General features: G+C 42.7%; 1 protein-coding gene across 1 annotated transcript; it reads right to left on the bottom strand.

Annotated features, from left to right (window-relative positions):
- Positions 1–569: 569 nt before the first annotated feature.
- On the bottom strand, positions 570–7,582 carry NPY (neuropeptide Y). The gene is made up of 4 exons (XM_019959577.2): positions 7,444–7,582; positions 6,326–6,513; positions 2,559–2,639; positions 570–768 (listed from the first exon to the last, which is right to left on the bottom strand). Exons 2-4 carry the CDS (start codon positions 6,511–6,513, stop codon positions 744–746), a joined length of 294 nt encoding a protein of 97 aa, XP_019815136.1. The 5' UTR covers positions 7,444–7,582; the 3' UTR covers positions 570–743.
- Positions 7,583–14,293: the final 6,711 nt, after the last annotated feature.

The following is a 14,293-nucleotide window of genomic DNA, read 5'->3' on the forward strand; positions in this document are numbered from 1 at the left end:
TTATCCTACTCAGTGTGTTTCTGTTTATGACTCAAATTCTAAGAGTACTGGCCTAAGGAAACGTGCAGATCTGAGCTGTCTGATACAGTAGCTGCTGGAAACACAGGGCTATTTAAGATACACTAAAATGTAAAACTCAGTTCCTTGTTTGCACTTGATACGGGCAAGTGCTCAAAAGTCATGTGTGCCTAGTGACTACTATACTCAACAGACATTTTTGCAGAAGGTTCTATTAGACAGCAACCCTTTCTGCTGACAGCATAGGCTAACAAGGCTAACAAGAATTCCCTGTGAATGGGGGAAAAGTTCAGCAAAATTGTTCCAAATTAGCATTGCTCTGCCCAGTGTTTCAGATATGTCTCCTGTTCACACACATACACACACACACACCCCCACCACAGCTGAGTCTTAGTCATCATAAATTGTATCTTTATATCTTCCATAGCCACTGCTTTAATATTGGTGAAACAAACCTTGAATCTGCTACTTGAGGGAGATTGTGATTTAATGAATAACTTCAAATATTTCTTACTATTGCAACAGCAGATTTTGCATTGAGGAGCATACACTTTTGAGTGCATAGTGCTTTATTTAAACACACATATATACAATGATGACAAAGGGAAACTGCAGAGGTGAGCACAGGGGCTGCATGCATTGGGAGGACTGGCAGACTCTAGTTTTACAGGATGAAATGGGGGCTGAAAAAGAGGCAGAGACTGGAGAGCAAGTTTCATTTCCCATCACCACATAGAAGGGTCTTCCAGCCTGTCAAACACAAAAAGCAAAGCACGTAAGAGAAGCTTCTAACTTCCTGGGAGGCTTGCAAGGGTGAGACATCCAGCTCAGAACTTAAAGATGATCAGAAACTGTTGAAAAGGCTGCTGGCATTCTAAATAGAAGACCATGTAGAATATCAGAGTGGGAGACAGTGGCATAATGTACAGAGACCCAGCTGAGTAGCTTCACTCATGTTAACGGGAGTCTCAGGCAAATCTCAGAGGGAATATTTAAAAGGCTCGGTATTTATCAAAGAAGCCAAAGAACTCTGCAATATTTCTGAAGATCAAAACTATAGGAATCACATGAAACTGTAAAAAGAAAGTTATTGTTATTCAACTCTGAATATGCTTCCTGTGTTTTCCTGCAAGGTTTTTTATATAGTAAGATGCTGTTTAATAGACTATAAAGAACCCTTTTGAATAAAATCACATTCACAGCAATTTTAAGGCTGTCAGGTTTTGTCTCCTTCTAAGTGCACATGATTGAAGCTGTCAATCAGAGTACAATTAACTCTATTTCATTCACCAGCCATGTGACTTTGGGCCACAAAACAAAGAACAGCGTTAAGGCTGTAGGTTGGTCTGGATGATCATATTTCTAATCTTGAGTAGATATAGCATATCCTAAACTTATTACTGTGACAAACATCATATGCCTATTAATGAAACATTAAAGCATGTATTGCTTAGTATTTTAAAACCACCTTTATGAGTTTTCCACCTGCTTCCCTTGCATTTGCTGTTCAAGTCTGCTAGTGCCACCAGGGACAAGAGCACTGAGTTTTATTCCAATCCAAATTGTGTGTCCTTCAGAGAAAACAAACCTGACAACTCTAGACTTGCACCTTCCCACTGCCTGGCCATTGCACAAGAGAACAGAGGGAGAACCCAATGAAGAGTGACAAGCCAGTCACATGCACTGAGCAAGTGTTCTAGTGACCTCTTCTGGGGAGCTTGGTTCTTGATGTTGTAGAGCTCTGGGTTTAAGGTAGACAGGCCATCTTACTGGGGGAAGGGACAGTGGGCCTGGGACAGGAGAGCCAGCTATGGAAAAGGAGGAGGAGCAGGCGTCTTTTCACTTTCAGTCTTTACCTAGAATGACCCCAGCCCAATGTTTGACACCTAGATATTAGAGGGCACCTGTCCTGAGGCAGCTCCACACTCCAAGAAAGCCCCAAGTTTCCAAGCAAGCCCTAAGAATAACATGTTGTTCAATGCTCATTCACTGAATGTGATAAATTACAATGCGACATCAGATGAACTAAAATAAGTCAAAAAGTAAACAGGAGCACCCCTTGATTTATCTACAGCTTCTTGTAAAACCAGTGTGACTGGAGTGAAGCCAGAAGGGAACATTTCCAAGGATGTGTAAATCCTCTGCGTAGACTATAAGAACTAAAGATTACCTCAGCCAAAGACAGACAGTTGGTTATTTCAACGTAGATATTAGGGCATACCCTATGCTTCCCCAATCTAAGTCAATCAGAAATTTTCTATAGAGTAATTTTTGAGGCAAAAATCATTTATATTTGAAAATTTCAAAGGAGCATCAAATTAAGTTGAATCAGAAAATATTATCCCACAAGTTCAGAGATTTGTAAATGAGTATGTGAAGAGAAAGGTCCTCCATGCTCTGTTCCCCATCACTCTTTCTGTCCAAATCTTACCTGGTCTGGAGGACCCCATCCCAACACCTTCTTCCAGCAGTCCTCTCTGATTTCCTTTCCCTGACCACCTTGAGCTCTGCAACAGTGTTCCTACTAAGTCTTTTCATACCTAGTTCTGGGAATGTTTCCCGTGCTTTCTCTCATCAAGAGGTCTGAAATCAGGGTCTCGGGGCTAGATCGTTTCCCGTATCTGGAAGAAAAAAATGGGTTGGGGGAGTAAAAGTCCTTTAAGGCAAGTTTGGAGAAACCATAAACACCTTTAGAAAAGAAAGATTTGTGGTATTAAATATAAAACATCAACAAAATCATAACTCCTGCTTAAATTAGAATCTTGATGAATATCCACTGTAAGTCACAATGCTCTGAAAGCAACAGAGTGATATACAAAAATGCACATTACTGCTGCTGAAATGCATCCATTCTCACAGCTACCAACAGATTCTGAGTCCTATATTTTCCATGTTTATTTGGGGTGCCAAAAGCTAAAAGTCTTCTCTCCTAACATGATTTTAAACTGCCCTGAAAATATGAAGGAAACCTACTGGTCCATAGAAATGTTCTTGGTCTCTTTTCTCCCATAGCAGGGTATGGGTAGTCTCTTTTCTCCCATAGCAGGGTATGGGTAGAACAATATATGGATTCAAGGTTATGTTTTCCTGCCAGGGTAGTATATGCTGCTGGCCCCAGGTGAGTGAGGACATGGTCTGTTTGTCTGTCTCTCTCTCTCTGCCAAAGGAGCTGAGAAATCTACACCAAGTTGTATTTTTTTGAAGACACTATTTTTCCCTTTCTCAAAAAGAGCATTGGACATCAGTAGCTGCTTTTTTTCACAAATAAAAAAATAGTCTACTGTGGATTGATTAGATATCAGATAAAACAGTGGAATAAAGCTGATAGAGAGTATATGCTAGCTGCCTATCAAGCACAATTAAATCTAAATTTGGAGGAAAACGTTCCTATTATTGCTCCTTTGCAGGGACTCAAGGAATACAAAAGCAAAGCCAACTCTCTCGCCCCCATCATTTGTGAGATTTCCTCAAAGATTTTCTGGTGTTGTGATATCAGACTGTAGGCAGCAATTTATATGTATTTATTCTGTCCATCAGTTGATTTTACTAATCCTAAAACTCTTGGGCAACCTTAACTCGTTTATTTTCATCATGGCTGCAGTGAATTAAAGAACTGGTGAATATTTTCTCCAATTTACCATTAGAGAACTTAAGTCTGCAATAGCAGAATTTGTAGTCAGAAAGTAGTAGGTACCCAGAGCAGCATCAATGACTGTTCTCCCATCTCGAATTAATTCTGGATTATCCTTCTTCTTGACAATGCTTTATCTTTCAAAGATAGCATCTCTAGGAAAATCAAACCTGGCTAGATATTAGAATCACCCTGGGGGTTTTTAAAAAGCCCATGTCCCACCTTCTGGGAGATTCTGATTTAACTCCTCAGGGGTGCGGCTCAGCATCAGTATATTCTAAAAGTTCCCCAGATGATAACAATGAGACTAGGAGGAAGAAACTCTAGTCCAGGGCTGAGTTTCTCAGTCTTGGCACTGTGCACATTTTGAGCTGGATAATTCTTTATTGTCAAGGGCTGTTCCTAGGGACCGCAGGATGTTCAGCAGCGTCCCTGGCCTCTACTCACTAGATGCCAGTAGTAGCCCCCATGCCACCCCACCCCACCCCACCCCATCCCACCATTATGACAACTGAAAACGTCTCCAGATATTGCCCAATGTCTTGGGGAGCATAAAGTCAACCCCAGTTGAGAACCACTGATATAGATGACTGTAAAAATAAAATGCGGTAGATCTATGCTCTAGAATAAATGATGCCACCTTTGGAAGCAATGAACGAGGAGTATATAGCTTTAGAACATGAACCAAGTAGAAAAGGGGAGGAAAGAGAATATCACAGTACCATCTATACCAAATTAAAATGTATGTGTATAAACGTAATTTTCAAAAATACAAATGTGCAGATGAGTGGATGTGTGTGGTGGGAAGATGATGAGAGTATAGAATGGAGGTGATGGGTGCAGATTATGAGCCTCTGAGTGTTTCTAAGAAGGAACTTATATGAAAAGGAGATAGGAAACTGCTTCAGGAACACTTGCTAACCTGAATCTTAGCCCTTTCCCTTATTTTCTCCTCCTCAAAGGTGTTGAAGATCACTCTAAGTGCTGATAGTAGTGACAACATCCAGAGATCAAGAGGAGGGCTCCAATTTAATCACCCCTAAAAAAGGTGGTTTTCATGAAATGTCCTTAATTTCATGATCTGTAAACTGGGGATAATTATACTCACTTCAAAGCTTTGAGGTAAAGACTGAACAAAGTAATGCCTAGGAAAACATTTTGAAATGCCAAAGCTTTACACAATAGTAAAGGTTTATATCAATCATCTTTGTAAAACTAAGTTCCACTATATGCTATAATTAACAGACTAAGTAACTAACAAAGTCTTTCCTAGGGGAAAAAAAAAAACAATTTGTACAGTCCAAAGTCTTTCCTAGGGGAAAAAAAAAACAATTTGTACAGTTTTTTCTCTGGTCTTTATGATGCATAAGCAAGAATATGAAGCAATTAACTTTCTGAAGGTCTATTAAGATATAAGACATTCTTGCTTTTCACTAATGAAAAGTATCAGACTTCAGGGATCATAAACCAATGCTATTTAATTCTAGCATTTTCATATATCTCTAATTTCATATAAATTGGTTCTTTAAAAGCTTTTTGATGAAACAGAAAGTTTCATCAAAGTTAGAGTTTTCTTTAATACAAATTTTCCCCCACTTTAAATTCTTTCCAACTATTCCTTGAAATATAGTAAAACAGCAAAGAAAAAACAATACTTTAAAAACATAAATATGTTAAATAACATTAAACTTTGTAAAAAGCTCATTGTTTTCAGCTTATTAAGGGCATTTGATCTCAGTAATAAAGCTCATTGTTTTCAGCTTATTAAGGACATTTGATCTCAGTAATTTTAAAAATTGAATGATTCAAAACTAAGATGAATTAATTTTGGAAACAAATTTTAAATCCTATGTTACTTCTAAAATAGTTTGGATTTGATTTCTTGCTTCAGATTTGATGTTGAGAATGAAATGTGGCCTTTCATTTTAGCTTTCTAGGGGTTCAGAATAAAGATGACAATTTCTCAAAGTACATGTAATCCCTGGATTCATCCTAAAGTGAACAGATCATTGTAAGTTTCTCCTTAAAAAAGCACCAAGTGGGCATTTTCTTTTCCGAACTCACCTGCTATGAAATGGGAAAAGTCTCAGCATTTTAGACTAATGTTTTCATGCTAAATCTCTACTTATTAGGAGTAGGATTTTCAGGTAAGGGGTTCAGACCGAAATAAAACACTGTACGGGGGAAATAGTTCTAGTCGTCTTTTCACTTCAGTCTGGGCAGGCTGAAAAATCTGGCAATGTCTTTGGTGACCCAGCTGTTTCCTCCCTAGCTTGTGCTGTTATTTTTCTAGATACCCTGCAGCCCTCTCAGCTAATAGCCACCTCCCAGCGCCCTCCTGACCCCTTTCATTGGGTACTTTCCTATCCAGGTTTCCAAACAGTCCCCCGACTGCTCTAAGAACAAAAAAGACAAAGGGATGGGTGAGAGGAAATGGCCAGTCAGACCCCCAGACTGGAGGACCTGAGTCTGTGGATCAGGATTTTGTGACAGTAGTGGCCGAGGTAGTTGCTCCCTGTGCAAACATTTACTGAGAGCTGAGTATGTGCCTGATGTTGTCTGGCCCTGGGACACAAAAAATAAAAAGAAAAAGACCTTGTCCTTCAAGATGCCCATGATCTCCGGGTGTGCAAGTGGGGCGCTCCCGGAGTCGTGAGTCCCGCGCAGCCCACCTACCTCTGCCTGGTGATGAGATTGATGTAGTGTCGCAGCGCTGAGTAGTATCTGGCCAAGTCCTCCGCCGGAGCGTCCTCGCCGGGGTTGTCAGGCTTGGAGGGGTACGCCTCCGCCAGGGCGCCCAGGCACACGAGCAGGGACAGGGCGAGGGTCAGTCCGGACAAGCCCAGTCGCTTGCTACCCAGCATCTGCGGACACCGAAGGTGCAGAGAAGGGGGGCTTAGGGGATTCAGAGGACCCAAGCTCCGAACCTTCCTTCTCTGGCCCCAGCGCCCATCCCACTCCTACGACCCCCACACCCCAACCTTCAATCTACGCTCGACCCAGTCACGCAGAGGGAGCAGAGAGTGGTGAGACCATCCTGTGGGTTCAGGTCAAGATCTGCTCTGGCCCGGCCCCTCTGCTCCGCCCGAAAACTCTGAACAACTTTGGTCCAGTAGCAGAGCCAAGGATTCGGAGGTGAGAGGCGCTGAGTTGGGGAGGCTCCGGCGCCAATTTAAAACACTTTAAAAAACAGATTAGAAGTTCCTCCCCCTGCACTGAGAACTTATCCCTTTCCTACCCTCTTCCCCAAACGCCCTGTTAGAGGGAAGAGGTTTCTCCTTTTTCAGTTTTGGTCTGCCCCGCTGCAGGAGCTCGACAGTAATGGCAAACAGTACTCGGGTGGCGGGGAGAGGGGAGAGAACGGCTCCCTAGCCGGTGGGTCTCAGATCGGATCCGAAAGATCCTAAGAGGCAGCAGGGAGCGGCTCTTCCAAGCTCCGGGGATTCCTCATTCCGGAGCGCTGCCTGGGAAACCTCCCTCCAGGCGGCGACCCTTGAGGAAACTGCCAGCTGCTCTGGGATGGGGCTCGTGTTCTCCCTCCTTATCCACCATAAGATAACCCAGAGGGCCGGCGCAGCCAGGAGGGTCGGGGAGAGAGCAGCTGTACCATCAGAGGGAACAGGAAGGGGCAGGTGGAATTTAGCCGCCAAAAGGGGCTAGCGCGCGTCGAGGCGCCTGAAAGCCCGGCGCATAGGGCTTAGGGATCTGGGCGCGACCCTCCCAGCGCCCCCGGGAAGTTCACAGGCGCCCCCTCTCCCTTGCTTCGCGTCAAGTAAGCGGGTCTTGGCACTCACAGTGGCGGGCTGGCTGGCTGGCTGGCGGGCGTGGCTGGGTGGCTAGGGCTCAGTAGTCTGGCGAGCCTCTTCTAGGGGTGAGAGCCGGCAGAAGGGGGTGTCCGGAGCAGGTTGCAACAGGGTTTTTATGGCTCTCCCTAGCCACGGCAGGAGGGGCCTCGGGCAATCACGCTCCGCTACTCCCACCCCGCAGCTTCCCGCCCCCGTTGGCGGGGGATAAGGGAGGGGGTCCAGAGCTACTGCCGCGCGAGCCTCGGCTCTGGGAGCCACCCACACCCCAATTTGCCAGCGCCAGCCAGGCCCCAGGAAAGGGAAGCTAGCAGGATGCTAGCGCAGCAACGTGCTCCGAGAGCACGGGACCACGCCAAAGCACAAGTTTCCTGCCCTCCTGCGGCGGCCAAACCTTGCCGTCCTCCACGCCCGGTCTAGTCCTGCCAGAGATAGGTGCAGCCCAGATCTTCTCTGTCGCCCGTCACCTGGACTACCACCAGCTGGGCACCAGGGTTGGGGTACCCGTATCCGCTACGTGGTAAAGGCTTTCTGGGATCCCTGTGGCTAGGTCGCGGACACGACTCCTGAGTGTTTTCGGGGGAGAAAACTTGGTGCCGGGATTTTCCTGCACCTAAAGCAGCTCCCAGAAGCCTGCCCGAAGTCCCGAGCTAGAGGACCCCAACACCCACTCCTCCAGGGCTGAGCAAAACCTTCTGTGGCTTTGTCCCTTTTCCCAGCTTGGTTTTGGTGGAGATCGGCCCTCTCCAAGAACTCGCCCGAACGCCGGGAGTCCAGTCGTTACCTACAGTGTGTAGCGACTGAGAACTACTCAGAGGTGGGACACTTTCTGGGTTTGCTGAAAAAGAACGGAGTTTTAAGCTCGGAGAGACTACTTAAAGCGCGAACGAAAATTCTTGGTCCAAATCGACCAGGTAGTCAAATGAACAGCAATTTTCTTTTATCTGCTGGCCTTTGAATAGTGCCAAATAGGTTTGATTAATTGATTGAGAACGTGGGTTCTAATTGAAACAGGTTTAAAAAAAATCATTAATTTGCCCATCGCATTAAACCTACAGAATGAATATGAAAGATTCATAAACTATTTTTACAGGGTCAGGATTTCATGTAGTGGATTAGGTCTTAAAGTTCCCTGAATAAATACTTCTAGAAGTCTGAATCTTCCTAAATAAATGGCATGTTAAGGAATTAAAGCACTAAGTTACAAGTTATTTCCATGCTAAAATGACAAGTGATTCTGTTAAACTGACATGTTGTTTTTGTGCTGTTTTAATAGCATTAAATTAAATATAAATGACTGTGCAGCAAGCAATCCCGTGTGTGTGTGTGTGTGTGTGTGTGTGTGTGTGTGTGTGTGGTTTTGAAGACCAACATCCTTTTCACTTAGGTGACATCCTCTTGCCACATTACACAAACATATGCCAGGAACACAAATGCCAGGCTCTCGGGGCTGCTCAGGAATGCTTATATGAAAGAGCCTTTGCTAAAGTTAGAGCAAAACACTTTCTAAGTCTTATTCCATTCTTGATAAAAAGAGAGGCACTTCTAGCTGCTGAACCATTTCTTTCCTTTGTTTCAAAATCATTTATTTATGCTTATTCTTAACAGCTTTGTTGAGATACAATTGAGATATACTAAGCTACAAATGGGGCTTCCTTGGTGGCTCAGATGGTAAAGAATCTGCCTGCAATGGGCGAGACCCGGGTTTGACCCCTGGGTTAGGAAGATCCCCTGGAGAAGGGATTGGCTACCCACTCCAATATTCTTGCCTGGACAATTTCATGGTTAGAGGAGACTGGCGGGCTACAGTCCATGTAGTTGCAAAGAGTCAAACATGACTGAGTGGCTAACACTAAGCTACAAATATTTAGCATATCCCATTGGGTACATTCTTAGTCATATTCCAGTGAAGTCATCACTACAATTAAGTTTCCTCATGTCCCTTTGTAATTCCTACCTCCTGCTTGTCCCTGTTCCCCTTCTCCATTGATCTGCTTCCTGTCATTATACATTTGTTTGCATTTACTGGAGCTGTATCAATGCAATTCCATGGTATGTATCTTTTGTCTGCCTTCTGTCATTCTGAATCATTGTTTTCAGATCCACCTATGTTGTTGCATGTATCAATAATTCATTTTTTACTGCTCAGTAGGATTTTGTTATATGGATATAATTTAAACTTAAAAAAATCTATTCAACTGCTAATGGATTTTGGGTTGTTTCCAGTTTGGACTATTACAAATAAAGTTTCTATAAACATTTGTTATAAACTTTTATACCAACATATGCTTTTATTTCTCTTAGGGAACTGCTTGGGATAGAATGGCTAGGTCACATCATAGGTATATGTTGTCCCACAGTTCACTGCTGGTCTGTTTGTTTTTGTATGCTTTGCTCTTTGTGTGTGTTGACTAATATTTTCCTCTGCAATGTGTAATCACTACAAAGACCATATAGTTTTATCTCTAGAATTTCAATTTGGATCCTTTTTTATTTCTTTCATGTCTTAATATGTCCAATCTTTTCTTTGGCTTCTTGAATGTACATTATAATGTTTACTATTTCTCATTGGTATCACTTCTGCGCTACTTAGGATTATTTTTACCTCGCTATGACTTGTATTTTCTTTTTTTGTCTGCCTGATAATTTTGGAAAGGATGTCAGCCATTGTAAATTTTACCTTGCTGTTTTGTTGGATGTTTTTACAGTCCTAAAACTTTTTTTGAGCCTTGTTATGGGACACAGTTTAAAAAACTGGGAGTAGTTTGATCTATTGCATCTAAGGTTTTTTCACGTGTGCCCAGAGCTGGCTTTAGTCTAGGTTTAATTTTCCCCACTTTCAAGGAAAGCACCTTCTTACTTTAATTGATAGCTGATGTCCCCTGAATTATGAAGCTTTTCCCTCTGGCTGTTGGAACAGGATTATATTGTGGACACTGCACACTGTTTCCTCTATTAAGCATTTCTTTTCCTGGTCTCAGGTGATTTCTTCATGTGCACGATCTGATCAGCAATTCATTATATATTTGAGCTGGACACTCTGAAGATTTTGAGTGTTCTCTCTCTTATCTGGTACTCTACTCATAAACTTCAGCTGTTTCAGTTTCCCCCTCTACACTGCAACCTGGATAATTTCTTCATGCAGTGGGCTGAGACAGTCATACAGCTCCCCTCAATTGTTTCCCATCTCTAAGAGATCACTGTCCTTTGCTGCCTGATGTCCAATGTATTTGAATGTTGTTTCATGTATTTTTGTCTGATGTTTCAGATATTCAAACAGGAGGGCAAATCCAGTTCCTCTTTTTATTTCTTTTATTTCTTACCCAGAAGTAGAAGTTTCATAGTGAGGCTTTGGGGGGAAAAAAGATGTTTATACTCATTGTCTCTTTTTCTTCACTTTGGTTTGGTCATAAAACCATGGCAATATAAGTTTGTCTGAATCTAGCTACTGAACCTGCTATCAGTAAGACCTCCAAATTGCAAGCTGCAAGGACCTTTACTAGTTATCTAACTTCTCTTGACTGTAGCCTTCACTGTTGTCCTCTGGGTCACTTTCTTTCCCTCTGAACTGGCCACAGTCTTCTCTGCTAACTTTCCCTTCTGTAACTACAGCCCCACCCTTAACCCTTCCATTCTGCACACACTAAACAAGTGAACTCATCTACTTCCATGGTTTATGAGTCTGAAATCTCTACCTCTAGCTAAAGGCTCATACCTGGAATCTGGGGCTAAATGTCCAAATCAGAAAATCCTGATCAAGCCACAAGTACAGATTATCTAAAATAGAGCTTCCATGAACATAAATTTCTAATTTTCTAATTCTGAAATTCCTAATTCTTAAATTTCATAGGAAGTCCAAAATATTTTCAGAATCCTTAAATTGAAACGCAGGGTTCACATATTTTGAGCCTTATGTACCTCCTAGGTTTATCTAACCTAACTTTCTCCTTCATTCCCTATATTCCTGCCCATGGGCTTTCTTTCTGATCCTTAAATAACCTTTCAACTTGGGTTTTCATAGTGCTATATTCTTCCTCTGAGACATTCTCTCTCTCAACTCTTTACCTGGCCAACACTTACACATCCTTCTAGTTTCACATTGAAACGTCACTTTAGATTTTCCTAGTCCTTGAGGCTGGATTAGATCCCCTATTATAAATTCAGAGGACCTTGAACTTACTAAATGCCCCTAGCTACAGTTTGAGTGTATTATATAGTTATTATATTGATATTGTTAATATCTATTAATGCCATAAGAGAAGGAACTACACATTTTTTATTTATTTCTGTATCCCTAGTGTGATTCTGGAGAAGGCAATGGCACCCCACTCCAGTACTCCTGTCTGGAAAATCCCATGGATGGAGGAGCCTGGTAGGCTGCAGTCCATGGGGTCATGAAGAGTCGGACACGACTGAGCAACTTCACTTTCACTTTTCACTTTCATGCATTGGAAAAGGAAATGGCAACCCATTCCAGTGTTCTTGACTGGAGAATCCCAGGGATGGGAGAGCCTGGTGGGCTGCCGTCTATGGGGTCACACAAAGTCGGACACGACTGAAGCGACTTAGCAGCAGTGTGATTCCCAGCACTAAACTGACCCCTAAAGAATACATCTTGATCAGAAATATTTTTATGAAATTGAGTTTCATAGGAGCCTATTATTAAGAATAGGGATTGGCAAACTATAGTCTGAGCCACTTCCATCAATAAAGTTTTCCTAGAACATAGCCATGCCCATTCATTTACATATTGTCTAAGGCCACTTTCCTGCTATAATGGCCAAGTTGAGAAATTACGACAGACGTACTGTAGGGGTTGTAATCCTGGCCCACAAAATCGAAAATATTTACTCTGGCTCTCTATAGAAAGTATTTTGTTGTTAAGTTACTAAGTCATGTCTGACTCTTGTGATCCCATGGACCATAACATGCCAGGACACTCTGTCCATGGCATTTCCCAGACAAGAATACTGGGTTGCCATTTCCTTCTCCAAGGGATCCTCCCAACCCAGGGATTGAACCTGCATCTCCTGTACTGCAGGTGGATTCTTTACCACTGAGCCACCAGGGAAGCCAATAGAAAGTATGCAGACATCTGGTTTAGAACTTTAATATTTTACATAAGGGGCTTCCCTAATGGCTCATTGGTAAAGAATCTGCCTGCAATTCAGGAGACACAGGAGACAAGAGATTGATCCCTGGGTCAGGAAGATGCCCTGGAGGAAGAAATGGCAACCCACTCCAGTATTCTTGCCTAAAAAATTTCATGGACAGAGGAGCCTGGCAGGCTACAGTCCAAAGGGTCACAAAGGATTGGACACAACTGGGCATAAACCACAATTTGAGGGTCCTTAATATGCCAAACTACTTCCCATCCCAGGTCTCTTGCATATGCTTTCTCTGCCTGGAACACTCTCCTTTCCTTTGACTCTACTGGCCAACTCCCACTTATCCTTCATACTTTACTCTGCATGTCATTTCTTTATAATCTCTGAATCTAGAATAGGTTTCTCTCCATCTTGCCTCATTGTATGTTTCATAGCACTTTAATCTTTCCCTTTAAAGATACTTTCATAGCTGTCATTGTCAAATTAGCTGTATTAGTATATGTATTATTATTTGCTTGGTGTCTCTGACATTTCATAAGTGTAAGCTCTGTGAGAGCATATGTTTTGTTCATCATTATATTTCCAATGGGGCTTCCCTGGCAGTTCAGTGGTAAAGAATCTGCCTGCCAATGCAGAAGACATGGGTTCCATCCTTGGGTTAGGAAGATCCACTAGAGAAGGAAATGACAACCCACTCCAGTATTCTTGCCTGGGAAATCCCATGGACAGAGGAATCTGGTGGGCTACAGTCCATGGGGTTGCAAAAGAACCAGACACAACTGAGCAAATAAAGATCAACAAAAAATACTCCCATAATATAGAATAATGAGTTCTATGGAGAAAATTAATTGTCAGAGAAGGGAGACTGAAAGTGCAAGTGGGGGGTTTATAGGAAAGTTCTATTCACAACACTTCTGATAGCAAATGTGTGAGTTTTTCTATACCAAGCAATCCTTCAGTTCTCAGTGGTCACTGATTGTATGTCCTACATTAAACTCAGTTCTGACACTACCTGCCTGGACTTAGTGCAGCTCTCACAAGTTAAGGATTCAGTCTCACAAGACTGCCCCCAACTTCTGATGACAACCTTAAGTCTAAGATTGTCAACTATACTTCTGGCCAACCAGCTATAAATTGGTTGAGGTTGGGGTTCTAACCTGAACCAATTTATATTGGACTTGGTTCCCACAAGCCACCAGTTACTCACAAAACATCTGGTAGAATGGCTTACAAAACTCACGGAAACATTTACTTAAGTTTTTTGGTATATTACAAGGGGTTTTGTAAAGGACAAAATGAACAGCCAAATGAAGGGCAAAGTATGGGAAAGGGGCACCGTGAAATTTCCATGTTCTCTCTGGATGCATTATCCTCCCAGCACCTCCAGATCATCACCAACCTGGAAACTGTCTGAGCCCGACAGTTTGGGGGTTTTTCAATGGAGATTTCATCAGAAATGTGTGATAACTCAATTTCTAGCTTCTCTTCCTTCCTTGCAGGTTGCAGGGTAGGAACTGAAAGTTCCAAGCCTCTAATTATGACTTGGTTTTCTGTGACCAGCCTCCAACCTGAAGCCCTCTAGGACCTTCCAGACACCAATCATCTCATTAGCATGCAAAAAACACCCTTCTCACTCAGGAGAGTCCAGAGGACTTAGAAGTTCCTGTGTCAGGAACTGGAGTTAAAGACCAAATATTAGAACAAAATATGCACCTAACACCCTTATCACTCAA

The sequence above is a fragment of the Bos indicus genome, chromosome 4, assembly GCF_029378745.1.
Source record: "Bos indicus isolate NIAB-ARS_2022 breed Sahiwal x Tharparkar chromosome 4, NIAB-ARS_B.indTharparkar_mat_pri_1.0, whole genome shotgun sequence".
Taxonomy (NCBI): domain Eukaryota; kingdom Metazoa; phylum Chordata; class Mammalia; order Artiodactyla; family Bovidae; genus Bos; species Bos indicus.

What these genes read in the sequence shown, in the direction of transcription:
- NPY (XM_019959577.2), bottom strand. Translation starts at nt 6,513, where the DNA reads ATGCTGGGTAGCAAGCGACTGGGCTTGTCCGGACTGACCCTCGCCCTG. An exon ending in AATCTCATCACCAGGCAGAG is followed by an intron (nt 2,640 to 6,325) that starts GTAGGTGGGCTG and finishes TTTTTCTTCCAG; the next exon opens with ATACGGGAAACGATCTAGCC. An exon ending in GGAAACATTCCCAGAACTAG is followed by an intron (nt 769 to 2,558) that starts GTATGAAAAGAC and finishes TGTGTTTGACAG; the next exon opens with GCTGGAAGACCCTTCTATGT.